Consider the following 14,499-nt stretch of genomic DNA (forward strand, 5'->3'; position numbering starts at 1 on the left):
CTCTTAATCCCTGTTGTTATGGTGACAGTGACTTAATCTAGCGGAAGTAATGAGGAATTGTTTGTCTGTCGAGTTGGCGAAAACTGATTGTTATGTCTCCGTGTGATTTATTACCGGATGTGTAGCCCAAGTAACTTACGTAAATTGTTTAAGCTCAGCAAAGAAATTACGAGACACTCCGTTCCTTTAGCAAGTAAAAAATCAGCTTAGATAACTTAGTCGAATAGTTCCTTTCTTTGAGCAAATCCACTTTCGAACTACAGAGGGGTAACTGAAGTATCAAATATGTCTCAGAGGAACTTTTAAGAAGGTATCCTTTCTCGGAAACAGATAATGTTGTGATAGGCCACTTAAAAACGAGAAAAATTGAATAGCACCGGATTTATACATTCTTCTACCGAAGGATTCATGATTCCAGTACGCTCGTGCGACTCTCGCATCTCATTCACAACTCACAATATTGACCTCGTGTTGAAGTGGTGGGATGAAATATTTTTTCAACCGCTTTTTTGAAGATTCAGATCTAAACACTGCACTTAAATCGAGTGCAGATTACTAGGTGTATGTGGAAAAATAATATTGAGATTCATTTGCTGTGTTGTTTATTGTTGTATAACAGTGTCCCTTTGTTTATTTCCAGCGTTTTCCGGGAAATATTGCTGAAAGGCGCCTTGAACATTAACTGCTAGAGGATTATGGGAGCCCTATGCGGAAATGTGACGCCGGTACAGAGAGTTACAAGTGATGTGTTAGCTCTGTGAGCAGTATTCCACGAACAAATCGCCACAAAAATCACTTTTTTAAACATTGAGAATGCCTCCAGGACTACGGCGCAATTTCTGGGACGATTACGAGCCCGCATCGCTGGTAAATGTAGACTGTTTCTTACCAACAGGAGTCGTGATTCAGTTACAAGTTCGCATCGAAGCTCCGTTGTCAGAGATTAAAAATCGACTATGGAGAGAAGCCAGCTCTTATCCCTTGTTTAATTTTCTCAAAGATGCTGCGAATTACATATTTGTGTGCGTGAATCAGAGAGGAAAGCAGGAGGAACTACTGGATGAAACTCGCCAGCTAATCGACGTGCGTCCTTTTAGACCCTTGCTGAAGCTCGTACAAAAACAAGGTGACAACGAGGAAAAACTCTTCGACTCCCACATTGGCAACCTCATCGGTAAGAGCTTGCACGAGTTCGATCAAATGCAGAACACAGAAGTGGACGATTTCCGTCGAAAGTATCGGCAGTTTGCCGAGAAAATCGCTTGTGAGAGGCGTCAACTTGACTGGATTGGACGAGCTATGTATGCGTACCCTCCCGAAGTCGAAAGCACTGATCCACCAGAACGGATCGAAGAGAAATTAATGGAGAACAGGCGTTTCTTGGTAAATGTGGCCATCAAGAACAACAGGGCCTCAATAAAAGACATGCATGCATTTAATGTTCCTGCTGATGCATATCCAGACGAGCTTCTGGTATTGGTATTGAGGAAAAGAGGTGCAATCATGGGGGTCTTAGATCTCGACAAACCGAGTGATTACGTACTGAAGATTGTTGGACAAGAAAGCTACCTACTAGGAAATTATCCGTTATTGCAGTACACGGTATGTTGAGGATGAAGTGCTACTTGTATGCTATATACAAAGTGTATGTGTGTATTGGACAATCCTTTTTTTCCTTTTAACCCTGTACACCCAGACATCGGTGTGTATGTTCTTCATACTGGTCACCATGCATTTTCTAAGGTGCCAACATGGAAAATTTGTGTAACGTGCAAGGGAATCTGGTCGTTTCGATCCAAGTCGTTCTGATACAAGTGGAAGTCGATTTGTTACTTGTGTAAAGTCGATTCGATACAAACTCAAGTTACTTCAAGTCGTTTTGATACAGAATACTACACTATATATAAATGACCAAACAAACCTTCAAAGACATACTCACTAGACCACCAGAGCAAAGACAAACCTCTGTTGTAAATAAAACAAGTGGAAGTCGATTTGTTACTTGTGTAAAGTCGATTCGATACAAACTCAAGTTACTTCAAGTCGTTTCGATACAGAATACTTAACTATATAAAAATGACCAAACAAACCTTCAAAGAAATGCTCACTAGACTACCAGAGTGAACACAAACCTCTGTTGTAAATAAAACAAACCCATACCTCCATGAGCCTCCACACATACCCAAGTCTCTTACACACTGAGAACATGCAAATGAGACCAAGTTTTGATTAAGTTTATTTATCGAGAACAGAGATTTATTTATTTATTTGTTGAATAGAAAACAACAAATCACCACACATATCAAAGACAAAAACTAACACACTTATACTGAACTTTTCTCAAGTTTATTTCTGTATTGAAATGACTTCAGTTTGTATCATCGACTTTATAAGTGTAACGAATCAACCTCAACCTGTATCAAAACAACTTGAATCAAAACAACTTTGTATTGAAACAACTGTTAACCCTATTTTTGGTGATCATTTCCTTTATTCCAATGAGCGTAATGTTTGATTCAGGGGTGATTTTATATGGAGAAATTAGATGCTAGTCACCAGCTTAGAGGAGAGAGGGTTAACCTGCACCTTTTCCTGCACCTATAGAAGGGAAGGTTCACAAAGGCAGTCTGTCTGAGATATTAGTCCAAACAGTCCTTATACATCTGGGCCCACTTGTTTTAAGGCTGATTAGCGCTAACCAGGGTTAAATTTTAATCTGGGTCTCTATTCCTTCACTCAAAAGCCTTTTCAGGATAATTTTCAGTGTTCTTTTTAAAGCATCAAATAGTCATATTCTAAAAAAAAGAATTTGACTGAATTTTCTTTTAAAGCTTCTAGATCTGAGATCAGATTTCACAGTAACCCTGGGTTATCTTAACCAAGCTTTGAACAACCCGGCCCTGAAGTAAAGATTCTGTTAGGCTCTCTGAGGTAAACAACAATATATTTTACCCATGAAATATTATGATTATATTTGTTTGTTTTCAGTACATTCGCACTTGTGTATCCAAAGGAATCAGGCCAATGCTTTCACTAGTGCTTCGTTCATCACTTCAAGTAGAGGTGCTTGATGTTAAGGATTTAAGTCGCAGAAGTCTAGGTGGCAGAGCACCACCTCTACCTACAAAGCCACAGACAACAAGCTTGTCACTGTGGAATATTGAACATCAAGTTAAAATCAAGATTGCTTCAGCCACAAATGTGAATGCAGGAGACCTAATGAGGGTAGGTGAACTCTTTTATAAGCTAGTGTAACCTTTCTGCTGCTAAGATCTCACGAGTAATTTGCTGTTCCATCTGCAATACAGTTCTTAAGATGTTGGTGTGGAGAATTTTGGTATTGGATCAACTATTAGTGACAATCCCCAAATAAATATTTTTCTTTATTCTCATCATTTGTCTACTTGACACTGTTTTAATATTGTAAGGAAAAATTCAGTCTTGGTCACTTATGTGAGTTAAAGAGTTATATTCCTTCTAGTGTGGCCTATCAGACAGGGATTATTGTGTTGCATTTTTTGGGCCATCAGAGGCTAGGCAAGAACAAAGAGAACACAAAGAGTGAGACAAATGCAAGGAGGAGTGCATCATTTTCTTTTAATGCTCCTCATCTTGATTGGGTCTTGCTCCAGGCTCTCTCTTTTACTGACCTCAAAAAAATTCAAGAAAATGATGCCTATCCCATGGGGCATATTGAGCAAGGTGACTGTTGCATCCTTTGCAGGAAATATTTTTGCAAGAGTAGAAGTGTAAAATTTTGCAACAGTTATTCAATAAATTGGTAATCAATAATTACTTCCAGGCTCAAACCATGACACTATTTTTTGAAACAAGGTATAAGATATGAGTTTGATTTGTTGTCTGCTATGCCTATTCAGGTTGGTGTCCGAGCAGGTATCTATCATGGGGGAGAGGCATTGTGCGACATCAAATCCACAAGGGCAGAGAGTGGATCAAATCCAACATGGAATCAGTTCTTGGACTTTGATTTAAAAGTGGCAGATATTCCTCGAATGGCTCGCTTGTGCCTTGTGATTTATGGCGTAACCAACAATCCTCAGAAGAAGTCAAAAAAGAAGAAGGAGGTTCAGTATAACATAGGGATATCAACTCAAAGAGCATTGTTCAATTGCATGTCACAAGAAATCTCTAGTATTTCTTAAGTGTTGCCATAGTTTACTTTATGATTGGTCCAAAAAACTAGCATGGCTTTCACAGCCAATCAGATTCAAAACTAAAACAAATTACAACTTGGTCACTTGAAGAAGTCTGCTTGTTTTTTGTTTGAGTTGCTATTAGATCCTTGTGATACTTTCCTTTGTTCTGATAGATATTTTGCTGTTTTGGTTTCATAGTGCTTAATTGAAAATTGCTCTAAAAGTAGCTTTGAATGTATAGACTAATGAATAGATGTCTCTCACAAACTAGCAAGAATATTTCTCACACAGTGGGGACAAAAGTTTTTTGCAAACTAGACATTACAAGAATATTATATTGCAAAGATTTTTAGGTTAAAATTCAGTTTTGCTCTTGTTAAGATTGCTAGATTTTGCTTCGACTAGGATCAGTTTTTTTGCTTTCATTAGTTTTAGTTTGTTTCTGCTTTTGTCAGGATTAGTTTGTATTAGCTTTCATTAGGGTCAATTCAAATTTCTTGTCTAGTTAAGCAGCAAGTTTAATGTGAAAAAAAAGGGTCACTAAATAAACAAATGGCTGCAGGTATGAATATTGCTACAACTTATGTAAAGGCTTTAATTTTTTTAGGAAACAATTCCTGTGGCATGGGTCAACACAACTCTGTTTGATTACCAAGGTAAACTTCGGCAAGGTCCACTGAAACTCTTTGCATGGCCAGTACCTGAAACAATGGCTGACCAACTGAATCCTGTGGGCACAGTTGTTTCCAATATCGACACTGTAACCTCAGTGTCACTTGATATTGCTTTCTCAACTTACTCAGACCCGGTACTTTACCCATCGTTTGACCAGGTAAGAAGTGGAACTTGATATGATGAAACTCTGAAGAGAGTGTGTGTCAGTGGAGTGTAAAAATAAAAAATTCAAGTGAACCAAGTTGGCTTTACTTTGCTCCTGATTGGTTGAAAGGGGTGATCACTTCATTAATAAAACAAAACCACTGCTGTTACAATAAGCCTTTACAACTTTATATCAGTATGGATATTCCCTAATGTCAAGTACTCTTTTTCTGTCATACAAGGGGAATTGGTGAAAAAAGTCAATACTTTGACTAGTTGGGACGACCATTTCCCTTGTTCTCGTGAACTGATATTTGACTTAGGGATAAAATTGTCAGGAGAATTAGATGTAAATCATTCTTTGGGATTAAGGGTTAAGCATATATATTTAACCCTTTAACTCCCACTAGTGACCAAGACAGGTAAGACACTGGTAAGATGTGGCTGTGAAAACAAATACAAAGAAGTAAGGGTTAAAATTACATTGCAGAATTACTGATTGAAAGGAAAGAAATGTAAGCCATCAAGTTGCCTACCATGTACAGTGTTTTTCCTTTGTTTTACATCATCTGCATTGTGTTTGCCTCACCCAATGACAAATTTGATGAGATCAATAGTTGATAAAGATCTAATTAGGTTTACAATATCTAGTCATGACTGGACTGTAATAACATTTTACAGTGTGCATTCTTCTATTCTTTGCACAGATTGCTGAGCTGGCAGCACAAGTTACGGATTCTGACATTTTCGTGAGTATCTTGCACTTATTGACTGGGTGGGTAGGGGGTGGAAGATCCAAGAGAAGCCAGCAATTTCCTTTTTAATCCAATGACTCTAGTTCTTTAACTAATATAAACAATACAGTGTAGACTTGATGTTATACTAGTTAATGTTTTTCAGAATTAATCTACATTTTCAAGGAAAAATAAACAAATATTATACTGTATATTGCAATCAATATTTATTTAATAGAAAGATAACTGATCAAATTCTAACAAAGATAACAATAAATAAATAAATATGTATATAAAATTAATATCAAGCCTAATAAAAGTATTACATACACAGGGACGAGCAGATGAGTCAGTACTTGATCAGCTAAAGCAGATAGTCAATCGTGAACCCTTGGCTCCTATCTTTGAGCAAGAAAAGGAGCTTGTTTGGCAACGCAGGTTTGTTATTGGTCTTTCCTTCCTCACATTGTGGCTGAATAAATGACAAAAATACACCCTAAATGTTATTTTTTGTTTTTTTTTTTGTATTTCATTTAAAAATGTTTGTAATTGTTTTTCCCAGAAGTACCTAGGTTTATCGAGGTGGATTGCAATATCATATATTTTACTTTTTTTTTCTTACTTTTAATTTCTATGTTTACCTCCTGAGTAATCTCTACTTTCATCTAGTTTTGAAGGTGTTTTGCGAGGAGTAAATACATTGGTCTCCCCAAAACTATAGATTGACGTGTAATGTAGTGCTGTCATTTTCTTCTCATCACTGGTGTTGCACATGCAGTAAAGGTTGCAAACAAAATTTAAAAGTACTGTGTAACAGAAAAAAAATCTTGTGTTTTTCATTTTTGCAGAATTGATTGCCGTGAACATTTTTCACATGCTTTGGCAAAACTACTTTGCTGTGTGAAGTGGAACAGTAATAAGGATGTTGCTTTGGTATGAAGTAATTTTTTAAAAGTTTCATCTCTGAAATCCAAAGAACTTTTCTTAAATCCTTAGATCCCAGAAAATCTTTAGATCCCAGGCCTAAACTACTCAGTCTCTGTCAAATGGCATCTAGTTTCCCCTTAGTGAGAATAAAGGAAATGATTACCAACTTGAGAAGTTCCCTGACGTTGCTAAATAACTTCTCCTTGTCATTATCACAAGAGGAGTGTAAAGAACTGTACAGAGAACATGCATACCACTGTTAGGGATTATATGGCTAAACCCTGCTGTCTGCATTGTGTATTCTAGTTATTATGATTGTTGTTCTGGAATCCTTGCTGTTGTTCAGGAGTCTCACTATTTAAAATTGTAAAAACCTTGTTTAATCAAATGATTTCTTTTTGCAATAATTGCTGTGGTGTTATTTTTTCAGATGCAAATCCTGCTTCAAACATGGCCAGAGCTTGAGCCGGAGGTGGCTTTAGAACTCTTGGATTATACATATGCTGACCAAGAAGTGAGAAAAATTGCAGTGAAGTGTATTGAAAAGATGAGGTTTGTCTCATGTTTTACAGTTTGACCATTTTTTGCAGTCTACTATTTTCAGCAACCAGTTTCCTCTGATCATTCACACTTTTAAATTATCAATGAATACGACCATTGGTGATCAGTGAACAGTACTGTAATGAATTTAATTACCTGCCAATACTTGATCTTGTTTACACATTTATATTGTATTCCTTTGATTTATTTGTGCAGAGACTCAGAGATCCAACAGTATCTTCTTCAGCTTGTCCAGGTAAACAATTCCTTAGCCCTTGCAAAAAGAAAAGTACACAGGCTTCCAGATCAGTATTTTCTTTTTCTGTAATTGTTTCCAAGAGAAAACATAAATGTGTTGTTCCAGAAGATGTTCATGTCCTATTGGCAATGTTGGTTACCAACCGTCATTACCAATTTTCTACTTCACACACCTTTCTTTAAATACCACTAACCTTTTCAGATATCAACACACCAGTAAATAATTTTGTGATATAGCTAGCAGTACTGATGGGCAATAGGAAGCAAATCCTGTGTTCTGATTGGCTGCCTGAGCAGGCAAGATAGGCCCATCTTGCCAGCTCAGGATTGCCTGCTTTAATGTAGCACAAAAAAAAAGGGCATGGAGCAAACTTACAAAGTTTATAACTTTTGAACAGTGTTGGCAATGAAGTCACAAAGTGGCAGAGGACTTAAACCAACCTTATGGGTTTATTGTGCCACAAACACAGCTGTCTTTCTTTCCTAGCTCTTGAAATAAACAAGTTATTCTTGATTCTTATTAAAGTGATATCTTTTTGCAACATTCTAAATCCTTTAAAGAACAAGCTTGTTTGTTCAGGATAGCTGGATATGAGCCTTGCTCTTTTCTTGGTCTTTGTCTCAGTCCATAAAACACACACACCAAAAAAACTTGGCTAATGTCTAGGCATCTTGAACTCATGCTTGGTCAATAACCCATACTTATGGAACTGCACATTCTGAAAAATCCAGAAACGTCTGACAATAACATTTTTAGAAGAAAGAGCAAGCTGTTTAAAAAAAAACATATATCTGAATAATGAATTGATAAATGTGTTATTAAAGGAGTAAACCATAACCTGAAAAGCTTTCAAAATTAATTTTTTGCAGGTTCTAAAGTATGAATCATATTTGGACTGTGACTTGGCAGAGTTTTTGCTCCGGAGAGCTTTAAAGAATCAGCACTTTGGCCATGAGCTGTTTTGGCTTCTCAGGTACAATTTTTTGACAGTATCAATGATATATTTATGTCAAGGGATTTAACCTCTCACTGTCCAAAGACTTGCAATCTGCTGTTGATAGGGTCAAGATTAGTTTAGAATGGAGAAAGTTATCATGTTAGCTGATAACAAACTTGAGGAACTAAAATAAATTTATTTGCAGAAATATGAAGCTTTACGAAGTTACTCTAACTCAGTTATCTTCATGGAAATCTAGAAAACTTTTTGAAAATCATGTAATCACAAAGGAGATAAAGAAAATGCTATTTTGAGAATTAAAGCAACTTGCCAAAATTTGAAATCTTCCTAGTCTTTCCAACCAATGACTCAAGGAAATTGCTCAGTAGTGGCCATCCAAAGTAGCAAAGGAAATAGATATTACAACCTTCACAATTTCACAATTTTGTGAAATTTTTTTTAGCTTATACTCACTATTTCTATTTGATTTCTTAGGGCTGAAATGGAAAATCCTGGAGTTTCAGTGAGGTTTGGTTTGATGTTAGAAGCATATTGCCGTGGTGCCCCGACACACATGAAAAGCCTTCAGCACCAGGTTTGTCTAAGTTTGATGAGAATGGAACTCAGATTGGAACTCCTTTAGCAGGAAACGTTGTAGCCTGTTAGAAATTAGGTGAACATGGCACAGTGATTAATGATGAGGTCACTGTTGACCCTGTCAGTCTCTTAAGTGATCAGTACATGCATGTGAATTGTCCTCTTTGGAAAGTCACAGTCTGTTGTTGTATTGACAGCAGTGTAACTGATGAAAACTACTTTGTTTCTTAGGCCCAAGCACTCAGCAAGATGAAAGCTGTTACTGAGTTACTTCAGCTAATTGACAGGGTATTGTGTGATGCCCTTTTTGTTTATTTGTGAATGGTTTAATCTTATTTCTTTTGATTTATTTTCGTGTGTCAAATTTTTATGATGATGGCAATATACTTCACAGAATGCCCTTCACCTACACCCCCCACCCACCCCCCCCCCCAACACTCTTCCACCAGCTGCACAAATCATTTTAGTGCTGAAATAGTTTATTTCAATTTATTTTTTATTTTTTGCTCTAGGAAAAAAAGGAAAAAGGTTTGGCAACAATGAAAGAGCTCCTTCGTCAGAAAACGTATCAAGGAGCACTCTCCAAAATCAGCTCTCCTCTTAATCCAAGCTACAAGCTGCGGCAACTGAAGTATGACATCTCACCCTTGCTGCTCTAAATTTCCTAGTCAATCATAAAAATTACAATTTCCTCGATTGTGATTGGTTTAAAAAAACTGGTTTATTTTCTACTAATTCACTTTCCAAGTTATTATTGGACAGTTTGTTATCAGACAGTTCAATAAACCAATCACATGAAAAGTTGTAGTTTAAATCAACCAATCACAACCTTGGTTTCAATTACCATAGAAGCAGTACACAGACCCCTTAATGGTTATTCTTCTATTCTCGGAAATGGTGATTTTTATGATTAATTGGTAAGACGACTTCGTGTCAATTCGGTCTGTAATCTTACTCGTGTTAAGAAATGGAACGTCAGCTTCTATTTCAGGTTTCAAAACTCATTATCTCGGAAAAGTGCGTGGCTACTCCTAGTTTTGTTTCTGGATTTTGTTAGCCCTTGATGAGATTTAATTTGTTTGTCTAGTCACTGAGCGGGCAAAATTAGGTCACTTTTAGCAAGCACTGTCCTTAAAACAGATATAATCTCAATTTTCTTAAATTTATCTTAATTTGTTCAGTGTCGACCAGTGCAAATTTATGGATTCCAAGATGCGGCCACTTTACTTGGTGTTCGAAAATACGGACGAGCTGGGAGACCTGGTGCGCATTATCTTCAAGAATGGAGATGGTGAGTGTGAGAGTATAGAACCACGCACGAGTGTTGCAGTACCCACACGCTAGTCAAGCGCGTGTACAGCGCGGGAATTGCACGCGCTTCACTACGAGTAGTACCTCGTATTACAATGTTTTGCACGCAAATCGTGTATTTTGATGTGTCATTCACAAAAGTTTTTTTTAATGCAAAATCTCGCCAAGCTAGAAATTAGGAACATTTTAATTTTTGTTGTTGTTGTTTACAAGGTACAGAACATGTTATTTTAGGATCACTTCCTTTTTAAAGTATTGCATTCTCTCTGTGTTAACTTTACTTTTGATGATTTTTTTGTAGATCTCCGTCAGGACATGTTGACTTTACAGCTGTTTAAAATCATGGATAGGATCTGGCAGAACGAAGGACTGGATTTAGGGTTCGTTATTTCAGAATTACAAAAATACACAGGGCGAAAGCTTGCAACAGAATGCAGTGTTTTAAAGGCAAAGGAAGTAAATGACATAACCAGTCCCATTACCCATTGCGAACATCCAACACGAATCCAGACCCTTGTCAGCAGTTATGAAATAGCTACATCTGCCAATTTATAGTTACCACAAATTGCATTATTTTTCCTCACACAGAATGATCCCCTACGGATGTTTGTCCACGGGAAGCTCTATAGGAATGATCGAGGTCGTGCACCAAGCTGAGACCATAGCCAAGCTTCAGAAAAAGAAAGGAATGACTGCTGTTTTTGCCAAAGAGTGTATCTGGAACTGGTTCAAGGACTATCACTCTACTGAAGACGAGTAAGTGATTAAAAATAGTCTCTCAAAGAGATGCCTGCGCATGCGTTGTATTCGCATCCTGTTCACGTTATGGAGCATTGCTTAATTGAGTGACGAAAGTGCTCAGCGACAGCATTAACCCGCTACACCTTAACATCAGAATTTATATTCTCCATACTGCTCTCTGTATATTTCCCAAGGTGCTGATAAAGAGAATTTGTGGAATAATCAAGAGTTTCTTTAGTTGCTGATCACTTCCTTTCTTCTCGTGACCTTAATGTCCAGGGTTGATATTGTAAGGAGAAATTAGATGCTAATCACTCTTAGAGGTCAAAGGATTGAAAGCAATTTCCAAATAAGTATCAAACGTACTTTAGGATTGAATAGGTTCTGCTTCATTAGGTTCGATGAACATCCCCTCAACCCATCTGATCCAGACTCCTTACTCCTCCTCCCCTCCCCTCTCCCACTGTTCTTGTTTAAAAAATTGTCTTTTCCATGTTTTTTTTTTTTTAAGGAAATAAAGTATTTAATGTGTTATGTAAAATTCAAGATCTGTGTCTTGATATCTCCCATGTAGGCTGTTCGAAGCTGTACGCCGTTTCACGCTCTCCTGTGCGGGGTACTGTGTGGCCACATATGTTCTGGGGGTGGGTGACAGGCACAGCGATAACATCATGGTGAAGAATACAGGACAGGTACGTTTACTGATGATGAGTGACGGAAATGTGTGGTCGTAGGGTTTATATGCATTGTCTCCAACAGCTACTTTCGTGATTGGTTGGAGGAAGTTTACAATTTTTTTCTAAGATTTTCACTGATTCAGCACCAATTTTAAACTGTGATTTTTGAAACTGCGTTTTTGTTTTGATTGCAGTTATTCCACATTGACTTCGGCCATATCTTGGGTAACTTCAAGAGCAAGTTTGGCGTGCGGCGAGAAAGAGTGCCTTTCGTACTTACTGATCATTTTGTACATGTGATTTCCTTGGGTAAAGGAAGAGATACGAACGAGTTTAAAAGGTAAAAGCTTGCTTTAACCCTTCACACCCTAACAAGTATGCATGCTCTTCACACTGTTCTCTGTGTATTTCTTAAGGTGCGAGGAGTCCTCTTTCTTGTCCCCTCCCCACCCTCCCTCCTTTTCGCCCTCTCTTGCTCTTTCCCCCCCCCCCCTTTGCAGCTGGAAAGAGAATGAAAGTACGAAGTTGAGGACGTGATCGCCACATAAGCTTTTTGCTTTTTTCCATCCTCTCTCGTTTCCATCATAAGTTTTCACCGTTTAAATTGTATTTCTTTGTTCTTAAGATTTCAACAGCTTTGTGAAGAAGCCTTTCTCATACTGCGTCGCAAGGGCCCACTTCTGATCAACTTGTTCGTCATGATGTTATCCGCAGGCCTCCCTGAACTGCGGTCACTTGATGACATTGGTTACTTGCGAAAAACACTCCTCTTGCCCGTATCGGAAGATGATGCCCTCAGAGACTTCAGGAGTAAATTCGACCACGCTATCAACAACAGCTTTTCGACAACAATGAACTGGTTTGCGCACAATGTAAAAAGGGACAATCCCTGAAAAATAAATTACGTCGTCTTCTGCTAATGAGTGCTGTAGCGTCAATTCCTTCCACAGACCCCTCGATGTTTGGGTCACCACAAGAACGTTCACGGGGAGGAGGGGAAAGAATTTTTTGGTCATGAAATGACGTCATTACAGGAGCTTGTCAATCAACAGGAGACAACAAATAGTAAATTTCGGTGGCCTCTCTATGAGAAGGATATGTAGACACATACATTTTTTACTTTGAATGTATTAAAATCATATTTGTGAACTATGGATGTAGAAATTGATATTAGAGCAGTCTTCGCTGTAATGAAAATAAGGCCTGAAAAGAAAAAAAAAAAGTCTTAAGTCCTGTACGGGATTTGAACTCAGTACTTTTGCGATACCTGTGCAGTGCTCTTCTCACTGAGCTAACAAGCCAACTGGGAGCTGGTTGTTATGCTGGTTTTTAATATACCCATGAATTGATGAATAAAATGTCTGTGAATATGTGCAAATCATACATGTGAATTGCGGATTAGGAGATTAATATGAAAGCGATCTTCGTAATAAAGAACACTGCTTAAGTAGGAGTGGAAATAAGGCGATCATATCTTCATGAAATCACAGTCATTTTTTCATCACTTCACGTATTTATTACGAACCAACGTAAAAATCAACTCGTATTTAGCTTGTTAGCTCAGTTGGTATAGCACTGTACTAGTATCGCAGAAGTCATGGGTTCAAATCCTGATTTTTTTTTTTCAAGCTGTATTTTCGCTACTGCTTAAGTAGTGTTCATTGCTGCGAAGGTCGTTTTCACATTAACATACAGTCTTTTTTTAACTTGTAAAGGTTCTTATGACATTCTGCTTTGGTTAAAGTAAAAAAAATGGTTTTAATGTAAAGAAGAGTGGACTATCACAAAGAATGGAATTACAGCACAGGAAGAAGAGTAAGATATTAAAGGGAGTCATTACGCAGAGAAATGTCAATTTACGCTGACCCTTTAAGTTGCTTTGGGGAGCTTTTTTGTGTTATCAATTTTAAAAATTTGAAATATATATGAAGTCGTATATAGGGCATAGGTTGTTATTAGAGATGAATTTCTTTATGCTGTTTTAAGCAGGTGTTCAATTTATTTTGTAATGAGGTAGTTAGAATTTCTTGGCCAGAGGCGACCATGTGTTACTTTGTATTCAGGGGCTCGCTTTTACTCATAGCTATCAACTCGCCAGTGTGGTGGGAACTTAATCAAATCAAGCGCAAGTGATTTAGATCGGCTGAGTGCCTTGTATGCAGATCTCAGGTAGCATTTGATTTCAACTGTTTTCTAGGAAACTTGTCTAAACGAGGCAAATGTTAGTAGTATTGGTAATAAGTTGGTAATTGAGTGGTTTAATGCTGTCCAACGTTTTTTTGCTTCGAAAAATTCAATTGAATCCTTACCATTGGTTCCTTAAGATTCTTAAAATACAAAGGGAACAGTTTTGGCCATTAATGGTTTCGAATTTTTTTTAAAGATTTTAATTCGTCACAACCTTAATAGAAACGCCTTGAACAGATGGAACAGAAAATTGGTGCGTTTGCTAGATTAAGGTTAATGTAAGTTTTCAGATTTTTTATTTTATTTTCTTAAGAGATTATATATTAAGTTGTAAAGAATTGCTTTTAAATCGAGTCTGAGTAGATTATTAAAAACATCGGGATGAAATATACAGTTTTTTAGAATTTTTTAAAACGAATTTCGTGAGTTTTATCATTTAATTGAAATTCCAATAATTCCAATTCTAATAGGAAGATAGCGTGTTTCTAAGTCGAAAATAAAAAAGTGAAAAGAACGTAGAAGTGTGCTGTCCATGTGTTTTTCAATTTTCTTTTGTTCCTCGGGCGTTAGAGGGGGGCTTTTGATAATCCCTAAAGGTTTTCTTTGACAGCTG

At 37.3% G+C, this 14,499-nt stretch overlaps 1 protein-coding gene across 1 annotated transcript; it reads left to right on the forward strand.

The window, feature by feature from the left end:
- The first annotated feature begins 679 nt into the window (after window positions 1-679).
- Window positions 680-14,386, forward strand: LOC131775343 (phosphatidylinositol 4,5-bisphosphate 3-kinase catalytic subunit beta isoform). Its single transcript, XM_059091447.2, has 19 exons — window positions 680-1,602; window positions 2,989-3,225; window positions 3,879-4,085; window positions 4,765-4,989; window positions 5,684-5,725; window positions 6,045-6,148; window positions 6,559-6,643; window positions 7,068-7,189; window positions 7,394-7,433; window positions 8,306-8,409; window positions 8,869-8,968; window positions 9,202-9,258; window positions 9,483-9,601; window positions 10,152-10,261; window positions 10,583-10,661; window positions 10,870-11,037; window positions 11,597-11,714; window positions 11,894-12,039; window positions 12,325-14,386. Exons 1-19 carry the CDS (start codon window positions 814-816, stop codon window positions 12,590-12,592), a joined length of 3,120 nt encoding a protein of 1,039 aa, XP_058947430.2. The 5' UTR covers window positions 680-813; the 3' UTR covers window positions 12,593-14,386.
- The last annotated feature ends 113 nt before the right edge of the window (window positions 14,387-14,499 follow it).

This window comes from Pocillopora verrucosa, chromosome 9 (assembly GCF_036669915.1).
Source record: "Pocillopora verrucosa isolate sample1 chromosome 9, ASM3666991v2, whole genome shotgun sequence".
NCBI lineage: Eukaryota > Metazoa > Cnidaria > Anthozoa > Scleractinia > Pocilloporidae > Pocillopora > Pocillopora verrucosa.

Bases quoted from the DNA above. Each gene is read 5' to 3' on its own strand.
- LOC131775343 (XM_059091447.2), top strand. From the start codon at position 814: ATGCCTCCAGGACTACGGCGCAATTTCTGGGACGATTACGAGCCCGCA. The intron at 3,226-3,878 runs GTAGGTGAACTC...ATGCCTATTCAG, and splicing joins ATGCAGGAGACCTAATGAGG to GTTGGTGTCCGAGCAGGTAT. The intron at 5,726-6,044 runs GTGAGTATCTTG...TTACATACACAG, and splicing joins TTACGGATTCTGACATTTTC to GGACGAGCAGATGAGTCAGT.